General features: G+C 40.4%; 1 protein-coding gene across 3 annotated transcripts in view; it reads left to right on the top strand.

The window, feature by feature from the left end:
* Positions 1 to 10298, top strand: part of MEIS2 (Meis homeobox 2) — a 204934-nt gene extending 194636 nt beyond the window's left edge. For 2 of the 3 annotated variants that reach the window (XM_081290222.1, XM_081290223.1), the window contains exons 10-12: positions 4563 to 4621; positions 5993 to 6103; positions 8794 to 10298. In XM_081290222.1, coding sequence (XP_081146348.1) covers positions 4563 to 4621; positions 5993 to 6103; positions 8794 to 9080 — 457 coding nt within the window. In that variant the 3' untranslated portion in view covers positions 9081 to 10298. Of the gene's footprint in view, positions 1 to 4562; positions 4626 to 5992; positions 6104 to 8793 lie in introns of all 3 variants that reach the window. The other variant, XM_081290224.1, reaches the window with a different exon arrangement.
* Positions 10299 to 18396: the final 8098 nt, after the last annotated feature.

Genomic DNA, 18396 nt, shown 5'->3' on the forward strand with positions numbered 1-18396 from the left:
TACAGCTAGTGAACCAGAAAGAAGAGATTTATCAGCCATTTAAAAGGGGCGGGGAGAGGAGGGAAAGAAACCAACCAACAATCAGGAAATGACACCTCAGTCTGCTTCTGTCAGTCTAAACTGTGCTGTGGAGTAAAAAATCTTAAAAGAAAACTCATGATGGTCAGATTTTAATTGCAGAAAAGTATGCAAAACTGAAAAGTTTGGATTTCTTGGGGGTAGTGGCAGGAAGGGCTGCAGGAAAAATCTCTCCAGCATGATAATATAAGGTGAAATTTTTAGTATTTACTCTGGAGTTTATTCTTTTAATGCTGTTTTTTTTGAAATCATCTCTGAATTAACTTGGAAAGGCCTGGCAATTCTTGAAAAATATTGAATTTATTTCTATAATTTTTTTTTTGCAGTGTTGGGGGTTGAATTCAGGGCCTTGCATATGCTAGGCAAGTGCTCTACCACTGAGCTACATCCCCTACCCTATAATTAAGTTATTTTTAAGCTAACAGTCTTGGTGTATAATTTTTAAGGATCACACATACTAATGCATTTTCTATTTGCATAAAATTTACAGAGAAATAGATAGTCCTAGTAGACACTCTACAGAGTATGTATGTGAGCTGGGTACTAACTCTGTGTTCAATACAAATCAATGGAATGAGTGCACTTTAGGGTACTCATTCCCTAAGGAGTCACTAACAGAATTATCTGTAGCCCTTAAAAAAAGATTCACAGTAAGGCTATTGAAATATTTTTTTCTAAGTGAAATCTGGATAAGGCTCTAGGCTTATTAGCACATTTCCCATATAGGTTGTACAAAACTCAGAGTATCTTAAAGAACTATTTAATATCCAAGAAAACTTTATAACTTAGGTTTAAGTTGTTTATACCAATAGAGAAGTATATTATATGGCTGCAGCTTCAAAATCATTCTGGGATGACATTAAAACTTAGAGAATTTTTTAATATCAAATACAGATGAAAAACCTAACAGTCTTTGGATTGGAAATAACTTGTGGGGGTTTTCATTAAAGTTGGGTGCAGCTTGCTGCATTTTGGTTAGTTGGATGTCTTCAGCAATTTTTCAAATGTTTTGGGTTTGGCAAAGTCCAAAATGTTTTTTGCCAAGACCCTCTTTTCCCCTTATTTTTTAAGCCCGTGTGAAATTCAAGGATAACTTAATCCATATGTGTCTGATTCATTTACACTTAACTCATCAAAATGTTATTTTGTGAGACCCATTTAATATCCAAAAAAACTTTTGAGCCTTTTTAAGACAAGTCTTTTGTCTTTGAACCAGCAAGTTGCATTTTTCCATATGAATGGAGTTTGGACCTTGAAAGACTGAAGATGAGTTGATTTTTCTGCTTAGGGTCTTCACATTTTAAGTAGAATCAAAACTTGACATTCTATTTACTCCTTGAATATTGAAAAAGTCATTTTAAAATTATAAATTAGAGGAAATGGAAAAAAACGTCATGTCAAATAATTCTAGGGAAAGATTATATGTGGAAAATTTATCTTAGGAATATTAAAGAAATAAAAGTTACTTCTAGCTTGACTTATTTGAATCTATAATTTAAATACCTCCATTGAGTGTACATGGTGTGTATTCTGAGTGGCCTGGAGGTCATCAGTACTGGCGGAGGAAGCAGAGTTGTAACTTCACTTTTTTTTTTTTTAAAGAGAGAGAGAGAGAGAGAGAGAGGAGAGAGAGAGAGAGAGAGAGAGAGAGAGAGAATTTTTTAGTATTTATTTTTTAGTTCTCGGCGGACACAACATCTTTGTTGGTATGTGGTGCTGAGGATCGAACCCGGGCCGCACGCACACCAGGCGAGCGCGCTACCGCTTGAGCCACATCCCCAGCCCGTAACTTCACTTTTTAACGTCCAAGTTTTCTTATAGTCAACTCATTATTAATTTTAATAATAACACCTATAGTGTTAGCAAAATATACCAAAATCAGGGGAGTTGACAATTGGCAGGAATTGTATGTTGAGAGATTTCTGAAAAATTGGGGCCCATATGTTTTTAAAGTTCTGATTTGGAAGAATGTGGTAAAATTATGAATCTGGCAAGAAATAGTCCTATGGATCAAAAACATTGTTTGAGAACAAAAAAATGCAGAAAGGCTCAATGGAGCCCATGTGAAAAAAGCAAAATCTCTATGACCCTTTGTAAAAGGATCTAGTGAAAACCTTCAGAGGCTCCTATTCATTCTTATTTAGGAGGAGTGGGCAAAGAAAGGCCATTGCCATAACTGCTAGTGAACATCCAGTCTATGCCATGGTAACTAGTGGAAAATGTAATACTGGAGTGGCATTTCCAAGTTCAGTGCTTCTTTAAAGACCTGCTAGCACGCGGAATGCTTTTTTAATGTTCTGCATTGTTGTGGAGCCCCCATTGAACAACCTTTTGAGCGGACCCCGTTTTTTACTAATGTAAACATTCTGAGGAGTATCCAAAGAAATGACCTTTGAGTGAACCTCTAACCTTCCCCGTAATTATTTGTTTGAAGACAGTGTGGAGTTCTCCTGCTGAGAACTAAGAACCATGATGCCTTGCAGCTCTGTGAGTGAGGGAGTGTTTGGGGGAACTGGAGAGAAAGACATAAATAAGGGAACAACCTCCAGATGTAAATAATAAAAGAGTAAAAGGGTGAAATTAAAAAGGGAAAAAATAGCAATTGGTTTTACCTAAAGAGTTGGCCTATAGAGGAAAAAAAAAAAAAAAGCCCCACACAACAGGATTAGTAGCACATAAAAAGAAGTACGGCCCCTTCCATGTGTGTCCTCCACCAGCAACTTCAAGACAGGAGAACAGGCTGTCCTGAGCATCTCTGTTGCTCTTAACCTGAGCCCACAAAAAGCATTCCTGGGGGTAGACATATTAGGTCGGTCCTCCTCCTCGCTCACAGTCAAAGCAGTGGGGAAAGTGTAGACAATGAAGTTCTTTTTTTCTGATTTGAGAGCTGCTTCTGGAAGTGTCTGTGATCTGGTCAGAGATTCCTCAGCAATACTTCAGGTGACAGGTGGGAATAAATATGCAGTTCCAACTCTCCTTTTGTTTTCACCTCCACTTACGATAGCCTGTCACTTTCTTCCCCAAAGCCAAGGGGGTGTAACATTTTTGACAACTGAGCCATCCTTTCTTAAGTAATAAAGAAGTTCATTGTTTTGCAAACAAACACCATATGCAAAAGACTCCTTTGGTTTTCTTGCGACTATTATTCCTCAGCTTAGTTGTATTCCCACCAGAATGCTCACAGGAGGCTTGTGTGGGCTGACTGTCCTCCTCCAAGGGACTTCAACTTCATAGGAAGGCAGAGCTGCCAACACACACTAGAATTCTTCTGGCTAATTTCAGAGAATGAGTTTTCAGTTCCTGCCTGTAGCCCCATGTGGACTCATTAATCATTAAGTCCCTCTGTGCTTAAGATTTGAAACAAGAAATATTGAAAAATGTTATCAATACATATATTTCTAAGGAACAGCCAGCTGTATGCTCCTTGCCACTGCCCCCCTCCCCAGCCAAATGCAAGGCCAATGAATCCTGTGCATAAGTTCAAATGTGTGGGGAATACACATCATTAAGAGCACAGGGACAAGGGTAACTCACAAATGGTAGAAAATTGTTTTGTTTTTATTAAATTTGGAGAAATAAAGGGGATTTCTTATCATCTTACTCTGTTTGTACATGAATATTTGATGGGCATTATTAAACATTAAAGTAACATGAAGTAGGCACTTATTTTTGGATTTTCCACAAAATTAGATCCAGGCTTCTTAGACAAAATAACTGCTTCTCCTTTACATTCCTGTGATTCAGCCACCACCTGATTTGAAAACGTCTCTGGAGCTCTAATATCAACCATGTGTACCTGAGGCTCTGTCTTTCTAGTGGGTTGAAAGGTGGCTGGGTTTATGGTTGGCAGTTACCTTATCCGCTGCCCTGGGTGTCCCAGCTTAGGCTGGAAAGGCTGCCCCCAGCTGGCACTGACCTCTGAATGACCCCTAACTTTACAGGCTTAAGCTGCAGGAGTCACCGAAGAGCAGAAGTCTTTCTGGCCAGCACTTATTACTGCTGTGTTGGTGATAAAACTTCAGACAGCCTAATTGATGGCTTTGCTGACCTAACAATACCTTGTGAAAGCGGAGTGCCAGAGCCTGGTCTCCATTTATGACCAGCTGCAAGGGGAAGCTGCATCTCCCTATGATGGGGAGTGTAGAGAAAGGGGGAAAATCTTGAAGCCTGTGAACTTTAACCAGATTTCTCCTTGTTCCAGAAGCAGGAGCCCAATCACAGATTAGTAGAAGTTTTCTCAGGGAGAACTTTTGTCCCTCCCTGAGCTCTGTTTGAGCAAGTCGACTTGGAGTTGGTCGCTCAATGACAATGCAGGCGACTGGTCAACTCTCTTTGAACACTGAAAGGAAGAATTGCCTTTAAAATAAAATAGATATCTGTATCTAGTAGATATCTGACTGCGTGGTAGTCCCAGCAGCATTCATGCAAAGCTGTTCGGAGCACAGAGACCGAAGTTGGTGACTGGATTCTCTGTTCTGTTTCAGGTTTATTAATGCCAGAAGGAGAATAGTACAGCCAATGATCGACCAGTCAAACCGAGCAGGCAAGTTCTAACTAGTATCTACATCCATCCCTCAGGCCCCAATCCTCCTCAAGTTGTACTTCAGGAGCCTCCTCACCTGGCAAATAAATGCTTCCACCAGGCATTCTGGGAGAAATATTCTTTTTAATGTTCCCAGAATTCCATTCTAGGAAGCAACACCACTAATCGGTGCTAATTGGAGATTTCCCACCCTGACTCGCCTGAAACTGCTTTTTATTTTCTTTCTGAATTGGTAATTGGGCACAAGTATTAGTGCCACAAGCAGTTTGTTTGACTGTGAGCTCTGGAATTACTCCTTGCTTGTCTGCATCCCATCATTAGCACACCCTCATTTTCTTGTTCTCCACAACTCCTTGGTGTATGCTTCGCTTTCACTCCCGGAGCATCCATGGTTAAACTTATTGTATCCATTCATTTGCTCTGACTATTCATAATATTCTACTAAAGCCTGACGTGCTGCACTGCCAGCATTATTTTTTATTAAGACATTTTTTTTACCTTTGTTTAAAATGCATCACATCCATCCCATCAAAATACGCGTGGGTTTTTCTCACGCTCTCAGTTTTTCCAAAACAGTTATTGTACAGCACTGTCAGAACCATCCCCAGTGTACTCCTAATCGTTTTACTTGGAAATAGGCCTTTCCTCAGTTTGCTGGGGAGTGTGGCCTCTGTAATGAGGGTTATAGGAAAAGAGTGTTCCTTGTGGTGATGACTGTCACTCACACGGGTGTTAAACTTGAATGAGATGCTAACTGTGGCCTCCACTTAAAGAATTTATGAAAATTAGTCACACTTCAGCAAAATTTCCCCAGTGACACTGACATATCGTTCTATTACTGGAGGCCAGGGGGGCCATTGGAGAAGAATATAAAACAATCAAAATATTACATGTCCCATGTTTGCATTTTCCTGGATTAAAAAGACAAAAATTCCATTGAGTCTGCTTTAATCTTACAAAATCGCACTCAACTTTCAAATGCTTGTGTACAATGTGAAAAAAATATTCATTAAGCCCCCAGAGATGGCAGGATCATAAAAACTCCAACCAAATGGCTCCTTGCAATATTTAGGTATTGGCTGCCCCTAACTTCTCAGCCTTCTCCACAAATCGAGAGAGAAGTAAAGAAACCAAGGCTGCAGAGGGTGACCCGACTGCTAAACTGGCTAAAGTCATTCCCCTGAAACATTTTTTTAAAGCTCTTCTGCCACCTTAACTCAGTCATAAGAACGCACACAAACCACACCCCCATCTTTAAAGCGCCAACCACATTGTTGCTGTAACGTTTCGGTGCTGCAGCGGGAACAATTGCTGATTGTTTGGTATATCTTTTCTTCTTTCTCCTCTGTGTCCTCGAATGACTACAATCAGGTTTTCTTCTTGATCCTTCAGTGAGCCAAGGAGCAGCATATAGTCCAGAGGGTCAGCCCATGGGGAGCTTTGTGCTGGACGGTCAGCAACACATGGGGATCCGGCCTGCAGGTAGGTTTGCTCATCCCCCCCTCTGGGCTTCCCTGGAAGTGTCACCTTCTCCACCAGCCTTCTTCATCCACTCTACTCTCCCACTCTCGTGGTGGGTTTAACATTTGCCTGCTGCCTGCTCTGCTTGCTTTCTTTATATCGGGTGGGGGAGAAAATCCTCTTTGAAAAAGTAAAGATTTTACAACAGTTATCATTTTATTCTGCCCCATACACATCCTTTTTCTTTTTTCTTTTTAAACCAAGGCAATAAGTGAAAAGGAATCTGAGTTTCCGCCTATTTTTTCACCATCAATTATTGCTGATTTTCCGGCCTTTTCTCGGATTTTATCTCCTTTCTAGGACCTATGAGTGGAATGGGCATGAATATGGGCATGGATGGGCAATGGCACTACATGTAACCTTCATCATGTAAAGCAATCGAAAAGCAAGGGGGAAGTAAGTACAGTCGGGTGCGATCTGTCTTCACTATCACTTCAGAGACGTCATTTGATTTTTTTTTATAATTTGCCCCCATTTTATTTTTCCTTGCCCATAACTGCATGCCTTTCCAAACTAAGGACCTGTTTTTAAATATCTATCACCCATCTCTGAAGGCACAGATGACACTGATGTGCACTTTTGAAAAGGCCAGCTGACAAGCCTGCGTGTGTTTTAAGCAGGTGGGACTGCTTTTTAGCCTATTTACTGTGGCCCCAGTGTGCACAAACACAGACATCAGGCAGATATTGGACACTTAAGAATAAAAATAACGTCTTGGGGGCACCAGTTGACTGAGAGAAATTAAGCAGGCTTCAATGAAGCGATAAAAAAAAAGGAAAAGTAGAACTGTCCTTTGAGTGACATAAATCTGTCAGAATACGATTGATGCCCAAATTATCTTATATGCAAAGATGAAATGCTGCAGTTCATTATGCCTAGTCTAGATATATGACAGCAGTGACACCATTGATTCTTCACTAGGGAGCCGGTGTGTTTTGATTATTTTTTACATGTGCCTACTGACTTTCGACATGAGACAGAAAGACAGGAAAGTCAGTCAATAAATTTAAAGGGAAAGACATTTAGGAGCAACTGAATATGAAGGAATGGATTTTTCACTGAGGCTGAATGGCTGCAGTTGGATTAAGAAACCCATTAGACTTTAAAGCTTCAAGTGTTTTTGACATCTGAAAAAAATTCAGAGTCTGCCAACAAGATATATCCTTTGCTGAAGACACCAGAGCATAAAAAAATTCACATAACATTGAAACTTCCTTGTTTAATGAGGCTGAATATAACAACACACACCTTGATTAAATCATTCTCTATATGTAAATAGAGGCCAACGTTTTATATGAGATCTCAGGGGGTCACCATGGCACACCATTGATGAAGCCAATTTCCTTCCCTCCTTCCTTTACTAATGCAGTCAAAAAATGTAGAAAGCAATGTTCCCTAAAACAGCTATAGAGAAAACATTTGCTCAGCTTGGATAATTCTTAATATAGGCCATATAATTTCTAGCCTATTTAATTACATAACATATTTTATGCTTCATGACCAATTACATTAATAGCTTAATACAGAAGAATATTATCCTCTCTTGATTTGATTATGCAGCCACACAATATGGTATATTTGGTACTTAATTATCATCATCCATTGAGCAGGCTGCTGTGGTAGAATAAACAGAGAGCTGGGACTATGGAGGCTGTGTTATTGTCTTTAGATGGTTTTGCCACTTCTGTTAATAATGGACTGCGGATCTACTTAACAAAATGACTGCAGCGTATAAGCCTTTAGATTACCAGCTTACAGTGTCAAAAACATCTGTTCAGCTTTTCAACTCTATGTGCTGGAGGTTAAATAGAGGTGAATAAAGCTGTCCTTTTAGCTCTGGGGATGTGCGACAGTAAATATAATATAGCCTTAATTCAATGGACAGGTAACTTGCAAGAGAAATCAAAATCCTCCAACTGCTGACTTGCCAACATTCAAATCATAAGTTCAAATTTTGTGCATCCTAACTAAGAATTTCTAAATGTATGGTATTTTATTCCTAATATCAAAGCATTATTTGGGGGGATTTTCAGAAATAAACTACTGTGCATGTCATATGACCTTACATTGACTTCTTACCTTTGACCTTTATGATCTCTTGGGTGTACTGCTGTAAGAATGACTCTAATTCAAAAAAGGGGCTTCATTTTAAATATATCTGAAACCCTGTCCCTTCGAAATGAATATGCCATAATGTTCCGTATAATAAATTTTTCATGAAGAAATATAGATATGATAAGATGTCAATTCAGTGCATTTTACTACATTTTTGTCCATATCCATAAATGCAACAAAGAAAAGTAAATGATATATCAACAGTTAACTGATAAAACTCGACTTGGAATTTATATTCTTATTGCATTTATCAAAGAAATGTACTGAATACCATTTTGAAAAACAGTTCCACTTTATGACATTTAGTTGCATTAAATATTTAGTTCTGTTGTGTTGCATTATACTGCTGTGCGATGAAATTAAATGCAAACTACAGTTTGAATGTCTGCAAACATTGGCAAGAATCTGCAGCTAAATTTAGATATAAGATTTGCAGTGTCTGTTGTTTTTTTTTTTTTTTCTTTTCATCTTTGATGGGTAAAGTATAAAAATGTTTAGGAATTTGACCTGCTTTCTTTTTCCCTCTCTATTTTCAGGTTTGCAGAGCATGCCAGGGGACTACGTTTCTCAGGGTGGTCCTATGGGAATGAGTATGGCACAGCCAAGTTACACTCCTCCCCAGATGACCCCACACCCTACTCAGTTAAGACATGGACCCCCAATGCATTCATATTTGCCAAGCCATCCCCACCACCCAGCCATGATGATGCACGGAGGACCCCCTACCCACCCTGGAATGACTGTGTCAGCACAGAGCCCCACAATGTTAAATTCTGTAGATCCCAGTGTTGGCGGACAGGTTATGGACATTCATGCTCAATAGTGTAAGGGAACTCAAGGGAAAAGGAAACACACGCAAAAACTATTTTAAGACTTTCTGAACTTTGACCAGATGTTGACACTTAATATGAAATTCCAGACAGCTGTGATTATTTTTTACTTTTGTCATTTTTCATCCAGCAACAGAGGACCAATGCGACAAGAACACAAATGTGAAATCATGGGCTCACTGAGACAATTTTGTCCATGTAAAGATCCTCTGGAAAGAGACTCCGAGAGTTCTAACTACTGTAGTATAAACATAGGAACTAAGTTAAACTTGTACATTTCTGTTGATCACTCCGTTATGTTGCCTCTAATAGTTTTAGAAGAGAAAAAAAAATATATCCTTGTTTTCCACACTATGTGTGTTGTTCCCAAAAGAATGACTGTTTTGGTTCATCAGTGAATTCACTATCCAGGAGAGACTGTGGTATATTTTAAAACTGTTGGGCCAATGAGAAAAGAACCATGCTGGAGACCACGGTGGACGTTTGGCTGAACCTCATCACACCAACTCCAGCTTCAAGAATGTGTTTTCATGCCCAGCCTTTGTTCCTCCATAAATGTGTCTTTTAGTTTCAAACAGATCTTTATAGTTTGTGCTTCATAAGCCAATTCTTATTATGATTTTGGGGGACTCTTCTTCAAAGAGCTTGCCAATGAAGATTTAAAGACAGAGCAGGAGCTTCTTCCAGGAGTTCTGAGCCTTGGCTGTGGACGAAACAATCTCAAGTTGGGCAGCTTTCCTCAACACAAAAATGTTATTAATGGTCATTGCACCATAACCAGGACTTTATCAGAAACTCAAAGCTTGGGGGATAAAAAGGAGCAAGAGAATACTGTAACAAACTTCGTACAGAGTTGGGTCTATTAATTGTTTCATGTTAGATATTCTATGTGTTTACCTCAATTGAAAAAAAAAAAGAATGTTTTTGCTAGTATCAGATCTGCTGTGGAATTGGTATTGTATGTCCATGAAATCTTCTTTTCTCAGCACGTGTTCCTCACTAGAAGAAAATGCTGTTACCTTTAAGCTTTGTCAAATTTACATTAAAATACTTGTATGAGGACTGTGACGTTATGTTAAAAAAAAGGTGTTAAGTCACAAAATGCGGTAATAAATATTTCATTTTTGATTTTTTGTTAGGCTTTGGTGTTTTTAATGGTTTTAAGGCAAGGTTGCACATGGTCAACTATAGGGTGTTGAGAGTAGGTGGTGGTTTTCTCCCCCCCAGAAGTTAAGTATATTACCAACAATATTTAAGGTCATCATCTATAGCCTTGCAATGTGTATTTGGTCCATAAGTTCCACCAGCAGAAAACTTCTGAAGGTATGAAATTGTGCATTCGTTATGAGCCAGGTTGAAAGATCACCTCCAGTGTGTCCAGCCTCCTTCACAAATGCATGTCATTTTAAAAAGTACTTTCAGATCAAGCTTTTCATGTGCATCCTCCTCCAGGATAAAGGGCTTTTTCAGGGTTAATCATAAGAAATAATGTCTGTGCTCAAGGTAATTTGTCTGCCTGTGTTAAAATTAAAATTTACATATAGATATTCATAGATAAATGAACAACTTTGATGGAGTTTGAAATCCTGAGTTTAAAAGATTATTATGCATTCATATTTAATATAAATTATATCATGGTAACTTTTTTACTTCAGACAATTAACTCTATATACAAAGATGCCAGTGTAATGATTTGGTGACTAAACTTAATATTTTTCCTTTAAAAAAGAACAGACAATATGACATCATTTAAAAATTTTTCATGCAACATTCTTGAGATTTATGCTATGAGTTTGTTGTTGTTACACAAACAATGACTGCTAAAGTGTGCAAAAGTGGGGAAGGAAGTGTGAGTATTTGGATGCTCCTTAATTTTTCAAATAAATATACTACCTTGGAATTTTGTAACTCCTAAACTTTGGATCTTTTGTTTAGAATAATATCATGAACTTTAGTTAAATATGTGATGTCAATTTGATATGGAAATAGTTGACTAATTGTACAAACTTTTAACTTGGAAGAAATCCATAGTCGTATCTTATTTGAGGTTCTTCCATCTTTCCACTTTAGACAGCAGTAAGGGAAGTTCTATACAAATGAGCAAAACATCAGCTTCTATTGTTTAGTATTATATTTAGTTGGATAAAATTTTTATAAATACATTATCAGTTTAATTAGTATGTTGCTGTTTAAACAGAAATAACACTTCTGACACAAACGAACTGTTGTTAATGGAGAAATTCGGTGCCACTTGGAAAAGAGAGATAGCTTCCCTCTCATTTTTGCTACCCCATTTTACATGGAAGCTTTTTGTAAAATTTAAATATTTGCATATTTTTACTTTAAATGCTCTTATGTAAACTCTGTCAAGTTCCCCATTTATAAATTAACTGTCACATCAGTTGAAAAAAAAATTGGCAGCTTTTCTTCCATTCCTCTCAGTAAAGTAAAAGCTGAAGGGTTTACTTGGTAATTGGCTCGTGTGTAGGAAGTGTTGTATGAAATTATTAAGTTATTTCATTGAAGATTAGAGCCCAGAGTTCTCTACCCATGGTTCTAATGAATGCGATCATCTCAGGCTTAGTTTCTTTGCCAAATCCACATCCTATCATGTTAACCTTAACCCTCTTAAATATTTGGAGATGAATGATAATTGTAATAATATTCGTTTGCATTTTCTTGCCCCTATCCCATGCTAAGACAGAGGGAAGATAGACTTGTCCAATTTCTATAATGCTTTTTCATGCCACCTCAGAAGGCACTTGCTCCTATCTCGGGTTTACTATTTAGTATAAAGAGTTCCGATTTGGGTATATTTAAGAAAGACTCAGCTGTCAAAAGCAAAGAAACTGGGAATGGTGTTTTGACAACCATATAGTGTTAAAGGAAATACTGTAGACTGAATAAAATTGCTTATGTTCTCCAAAACAAGAGTAATATAAAAACACTTTTTTATTTATATGGAAAAGCAAAAGCAGAAATAAATTCCAAAGGTTTCCCTTTCTTTAAGAAATTCTGAGAGAACTGCAGTCGCCATCTGTTAAGGGTTGGGAATTGAACAAGAAGCCACATTTAAAAGGAAAAAAGAAAAGACCAGGAAAGTAGTGTCTTCTATCCACTCCTTCTTCCTTCTACTCCCCAGGTCAGCACACACACCCCCAACCCCCAGCTCCCCAGTTAGATTTGTGGAGAGGAGTCCATCAGGATCCTCTTTGCCTCCTCACCCCCTCCCGCCCCGCGGGCCTGTTAACCCAGAGCAGATTTGGGAAGGGAAATGTGGCTAATATCTCTAGCAGCTGTCAAAAAGAGCCCTTCCTTCAAAGGGACTGGACAGGGATCCTCCACAAGTTCCCCCATTAGTCTTGCAGGCCAGCAATTTGATAAGGAACTTGGACCTCTCCACTACAACTTGCCATATTGTTAGAAAGTCCAGGGTCTGGGTGTTTGGATGCATTGAGTAGCTTTGCATCCACAGCTCCCGGCCGCCCAGGGAGCAGGGTTGGTGCGGACATGTGTCCGGTAGCCCAGGAGGAGGCAGGGCAGAGTCATGGGCAGCTTCAGAGGGCACTCGGAGGGCTAGTTGGGCCCTCTCCTGGCCTTCCCTTTGCGTGTGTGTTTGATAGACAAAAGTGCTTCAAAGTGTGTGTGTGTGTGTGTGTGTGTGTGTGTGTGTGTAACAGTTACAGTTGGCTGTAATCAAATGAGCGCGCTGCGCGTGGGCGAGCCCTCTAGGACCAGCCAGGGCTGGGAGGAAGGTGCTGCGCAGGGAGATGCGGGTCTGATGGGGGAGGCCGGTCAGATTGTGATGAGAATGGAGACGGTCGGGGCAGTGTTTGAAGGGAGGTTTTAATATTAATAGTTTCGGTGTAGAGACAGAAGGGAGATTGCGTCTACGGCTCCTCCGGGCAGACTCTGGGTGACAGGGATGATGGATGATCCGGCAGAGCCCAGCAGCTCCTCCCCTCCAGCCCCGACAGTGTCAAAGCTACTTTAGTTGAAGCTTTAGAAATAAAATAAACAGCATCACCCCCCCACACACACACACACACACACTTCGTGCACCTCCACCCCACCCCCGCTTTCCGACATCGATTTATGGATCATTATGAATCAATTACTGCTCTCAATACTTTCCCATTGGCTTAAATAAAACAGTCGAAAGATGAAAACGTGGGGTTCGGTGGGGATTTTTTTTTCCCCTGACAGGAACAATCGCAAAATCCATTATCTCATAATCAGAGGCACTGGGTTAGGAGGTGAAGAGAAAGGAAGGGGTCACCCAGGAAATAACTGGGGGGAACGCCGGAGGGGGAGGTGCGCCCAGCTGCAGCCTTTGTTTTATTTCAGATGGGTTTGGTTTGTTTGTTGTTTGTTTGGGTTTTGGTTTTTTTTTTTTTTTTCTTTTTTTGAAACTGGGAGAATTCGCGTGAGAATGAGATGCCTACAAGTTTTGTGACCTAATTATTTAATTCCTTTGGAGAAACCTATTTGAATGTGTGTCTCGGCAAACATCATCTGTTGTTGGTAGTGAGGTCGCACGTGGGAAAAGGTGTGGAGGAATGAGTCCGTCTGGAGGGCGGATTTTCACTTTGTTGCGAGCAACTGTGCGCGGGAGGGTTCGCTGCCGGGTAGGGAGGATCTCCCTCCCGCGACCGTGCCCTCTCCGCCCCCCCCACCCCCGCCGCTGGCTGTTTTGTGGTTGGAACTGGTTTGGATCTGGACCCGTCGCCCCCACTCGCCCGCCCCCTCCCCCGGCCGCCCGAGGCTTTTCTTCCCTCTCTCGCCTCTTCCGCGGCGGTGCTGGGGTCCTCTAGGTGTTTCTATGACTACATTGTGTGTGTGGGAGGGTCAGATGTGGGGGTTGCCTGCGAGAGGGCCGTTCCTGGGCGATCATTTATCAATGTCACCCACATAATGATTCTCTCTGCAGCCTCCTATTGATGAGGATAATTACATTAGCTCAGAGTGACTGATCAATGAAAAACCACCACACAAAAACTTCTTTACTCCTCTATAATACCAAAAACCGATACAGAAATAACATAGAGAGCCTGATTTTTCTTTCCCTTCTCTATCCACCAATGGATTCTGCTCCCCCCCACCCACCCCAACCAAAGGACGGGGGAATAAAGTAAGAAAATAGATCTAGGTTTGTTTCGTTTCAAGGAGGATGCAATTTTGCCCGTGAATGCATTTTCTCTAAATGTGTTGGCTTCATTCCTCCTTTGGTAAAGAATATCAACGGATTTGCTAATGTGAGTTGCTTTTAGACTGGTCTGTGGTTTTCCGTTTTTATTTCTTTCCTTCCCTTTGGGCATTTTTTTTTCCTGTGCTTTAAAAAAAAGACAATTCTTTTTATAAGTAACTGGAAAAAAAGAAATTACTCTAGACCCTCCTGTTTAATATAAAGCGTTTGTCTTAGTCGGGTTATCTTTTGTCTTTATCACTTCATAAAGTAGCGCAATTAAAGATGTGGTGTTGCATGGGTATAAAGGGTGGATCCATTATACTGCGACATAATACGCTATATTCTCGCCTGAAAGTTTGCAGCTAAATTACGATTTCGCTTTTTCTAGACTTAAAAATCAATATTTTCTCAATTAAAGAGAATTTTAATGCTTTACTTGCGAGTTGTTAAAGGCGCTGTAAATTTTATTGTAATGCTTCTTGACTTCGGACTAGATACAGGAGACCGGTTGATTCTCGTGGTCTTTTTCCTCTCAGAGAACCTAGCCCAAGAACGTCCAGTGGTTTCAGATCAAATCGAAGCAACAAAGGTAAGGAGAGTTTTGAAAGGGACGGGGCCAAGGGTGGGGAGCCCTCCAGGGGTGCCCTCCATCACCAGAAGCCATTGTCTTCTATGTTTTCGCCTCCCTGTGTCCCGCCTCCTGAAAGTGACAGAAGTGTCCATTTTACTCTAATCTTTCTCAAAGGGGAGCACATTAGACTCCCATCTGCTCTGGGATGGTCAGAAAAGGAGCTCCATTTGGGGAGCATTCTAGTCACTTCCCAACGCCCCCCTTCTCTTATTTTGCCAATGTGTGACTCGGAACTGGCTCTTTTACAAAATCTGCCATATTTTATATGTGCTCTGGCCTCTGTGTCAGAAATCATTCCCCACCCTCAGGAGCTCGTACTGTTTACAGATGTTTTCTTCTTCCACACGTCCCACCTAGTAAAAGTTCCCGCAGAGAATTAACTGTGGTGTGTTAATAGCCCAGATCTGCTACTGTTCTCTCCTGCAAAGTTGAAATCTGGGAATGGGGAGGATGGCATTGAACTAACATGGAAGAGCAGCCCAAGGCCCCTCAGAAGCCCAGAGATGAGCATTCCCAGGCCCAGGGACTTGGTGGGAAGCAAGGCAGTGAAACTTTCACAAAGTAAAGCAGAGAGGAGGTTGAAAATGAGGCTAGAATTGGCTGTAATGAAAGAAGAATAGAACAAGGCAGAAACTGAGCCTTGGGGACTTTTTATAAAATAGTAATAATAATAAAGGAAAATTGAATATCTAAGGCTTGCTACTAAACTTTTTTGATCCCAAAGTCTGCTTAAAAACAAGTCCTCAGGGATGCCAGGAAGGGCCTGAGTTTCCAAATGGAACAACGCACAAAGTTCCCTTTGCAATTCCTTCTTCTGTTAATTTGCTGGGAATGAGAAGACTAGGGAAAGGGCTATGTGTGTGGTGTACCAAGGGCTTAAGTAAGAGTATGATGGGAAGGGGCACCTAGATATAATGAGGTTGCTGTTTTAAGTTGAATAGAAAAAGGAGCAGAATAGACAAAAAGCCACACAGCACCATGATGCACTTTAAAATATTCCCCGCCTACCTGCCTCCTTTTTTTTTTTTTTTTTCTCTAACTACACATTATATGGAATAGTATATACATCGGTTGGGAAAATTTCTTGTTCATCATGTTCTATCCATAGACCCACCCACTGATCCCCCTTCCCTTAGATTCCTGACATGTAAGCCTAGACCATGGCCTTTTTATCAAGTGAGTGGGGCTTTGTTAATGTATTTGTACTTTTCTGCTTTCAGTCTAAGTTTCTCTCTTTGGAGGAGGGAGGAGGTGCAAGAAAGGAGGGGGAGGGGAGCAGAACACAAAGACTTTATCTAGTTCTCACCAAGCAGGTTTCAAAATAGGAACTTAATGGGAAGAAAGAAGAAAGAATAAAAAAAATAAAGAGGGGCTTGAGAATTGTTTATTACAACAGGTTTACTTGTCTGGAAGAGAGGTAGTTCTGTGAATATCTTTCCCTTTGAAGATTCTGTTTTCCTCATATTGAAACATTTTCAAATTTTAATCCTTTAGCAGACAAAACCTCAATATAAATATGACATGGGCCACTGGCAAAAAAACCGAACTTAAACTCAGAGCTGGAGGGGAGGGGTTGAGGGGAGAGCCCTTTCTGATTAATAACTAGCAGGGTAATGTTGAGGGCTTTTTCTGCCCGATTGCCTTTTTGAATTAGAGCCGATTTCTTCACACTTCAATAGTGCCTGTCTCCTTTAAAATGACTGGCAGATTTGTTTCTCTTTTTTCTCTCCCTGAGACTTAATGATGTAAATTTTCTAATTAGTTAAATCATATTGCTTACAGGCCTAATATTTACCGTGTAAGAAATGATCATTTTGATTTGGACCTTTTGAAATATACTGAGAAATAACATTTGGCTTTTGGGTTGAGGGATGAGAGAGGAGGAAGCTCTATTACAGAAAGCAGTTTAGAGGAGAGAAGGCACGGACCCGGGCAACATGTTAAATTAATAGTTAAAGTTGAGCTGGGCTCACACCCCAAGTCCGCTTTTATTTTTCAATCAGCGAAGATTTAATTGGCAGCCCTCGGGCCGGGCGATCTGATATTTTCTCATTAGTTTCCCATCACTAATCTTGAGTGTTAGATTGGCTTAAAGGTTGTCAACATTTGACCAGTTTTATTTAAAGGAAAAAAATTGCGCATTAAAGCTCTGGGATATGAGATCTGCAAATAAATCCTGCTTGGATCAGCGGAACCAACATGCAAAAAAAAATGTTGACTATTAATCGTCGCATCTAATAAGTTGCATTAGTGTGTATTTCAAGACTAAGATCACACACGTGCTGTATAGATACAGAAGAAAAGGACGAGTCTGATGGGGACGGGGGCGCCCTATATGTAGGATGGGTAGGTTCAGTGAGACATAGATACATTTCGAACTGGGGGTAAATAACCCAAGTAGAATCTCTGTTGAGGGTTTAGGAACTACAATCCCTCCTCCCCTTCCCTTTGCAGCTGCGTGAAACTAAAGCCTGCCTTGCAAGCTCCAAGCGTCTCAGCTGTCTGGTCCAGAGATAACATCAGAGCGCCCCCTGCTGGCCCGCCGAGTAGACCACGGCCAGTCAGCCCCCTGCGAAGCGAATCGTATCGTGTTTTTCCGAGCTCTCCCCCGCCCTTTCTTGACTTCTTCTACCAAACCTACCTTCATTTTGCTGCAAAACGCCCCGGCAAGGGAATAACTTGTCAAGGCTGAACATTTAAATGAGTAAACGATAAAAATAATAATAAAATGCGAAGGAACTCCCACCTTCACTTGGCCTCCGGGGAATAAACTAACACATTTTCGTTTTCTAAATCTCTTTATTCTGTGAGGTTTTGCTGTAGTTTCTTTCTGCTGAACTGTAGATTCCAAGGAAATGTTTTAAAAGATGCTGTAGAAGTTCTTTTTTTTTTTTTTTAAAGAAGTATACCTGATGGAAAAAGCGGCCAATACAAAACGATATTTCACATCCTTGCAAAATCAAACTCCTGGGGACTCTTCACTGTTTTACCAAAGTCCAGAGGAATCTTTCGGAATTCAGACAGTTCCTTGTGGTAAATGACCCTTTCCTGCACCCTGCACCCTCCAAGAAATACCAGCCCCATCTGAAATTTTCTTTTTTCTCTTCTTTTCATTAATTCTTTTTTTTTAATTTAAAAGTTGTCACAGTACCCACCTACCTAAACACACACACACACACACACACACACACACACACACACACACTTTTTATGCCCCACTTGTGTGCCTATTCTTTACTGGCCTGTGCTTCTCAATTTTGCTGGAAACGGAAAGGGTGGTTGAAGTGCAGCAAAATAAACCGCGATGTCTTTTGACACTTGATCTTACTATGGCATTTCACGTCCAATGCAAGCTGTGGGACTGCTACCATCTGAGTGTTTGGGTTATTTTTCAACGGTTCGATGCAAAGAGGCGTTTTCTCGGCTTCCCAATTAATCTTCAGTGGGATTTATGCGCACTGTGTAACACGAGGGCGCACAGGTAACGAGA

Source organism: Spermophilus citellus, assembly GCF_964194105.1.
Source record: "Spermophilus citellus genome assembly, chromosome: 4".
In the NCBI taxonomy this organism is placed as follows: Eukaryota; Metazoa; Chordata; class Mammalia; order Rodentia; family Sciuridae; genus Spermophilus; species Spermophilus citellus.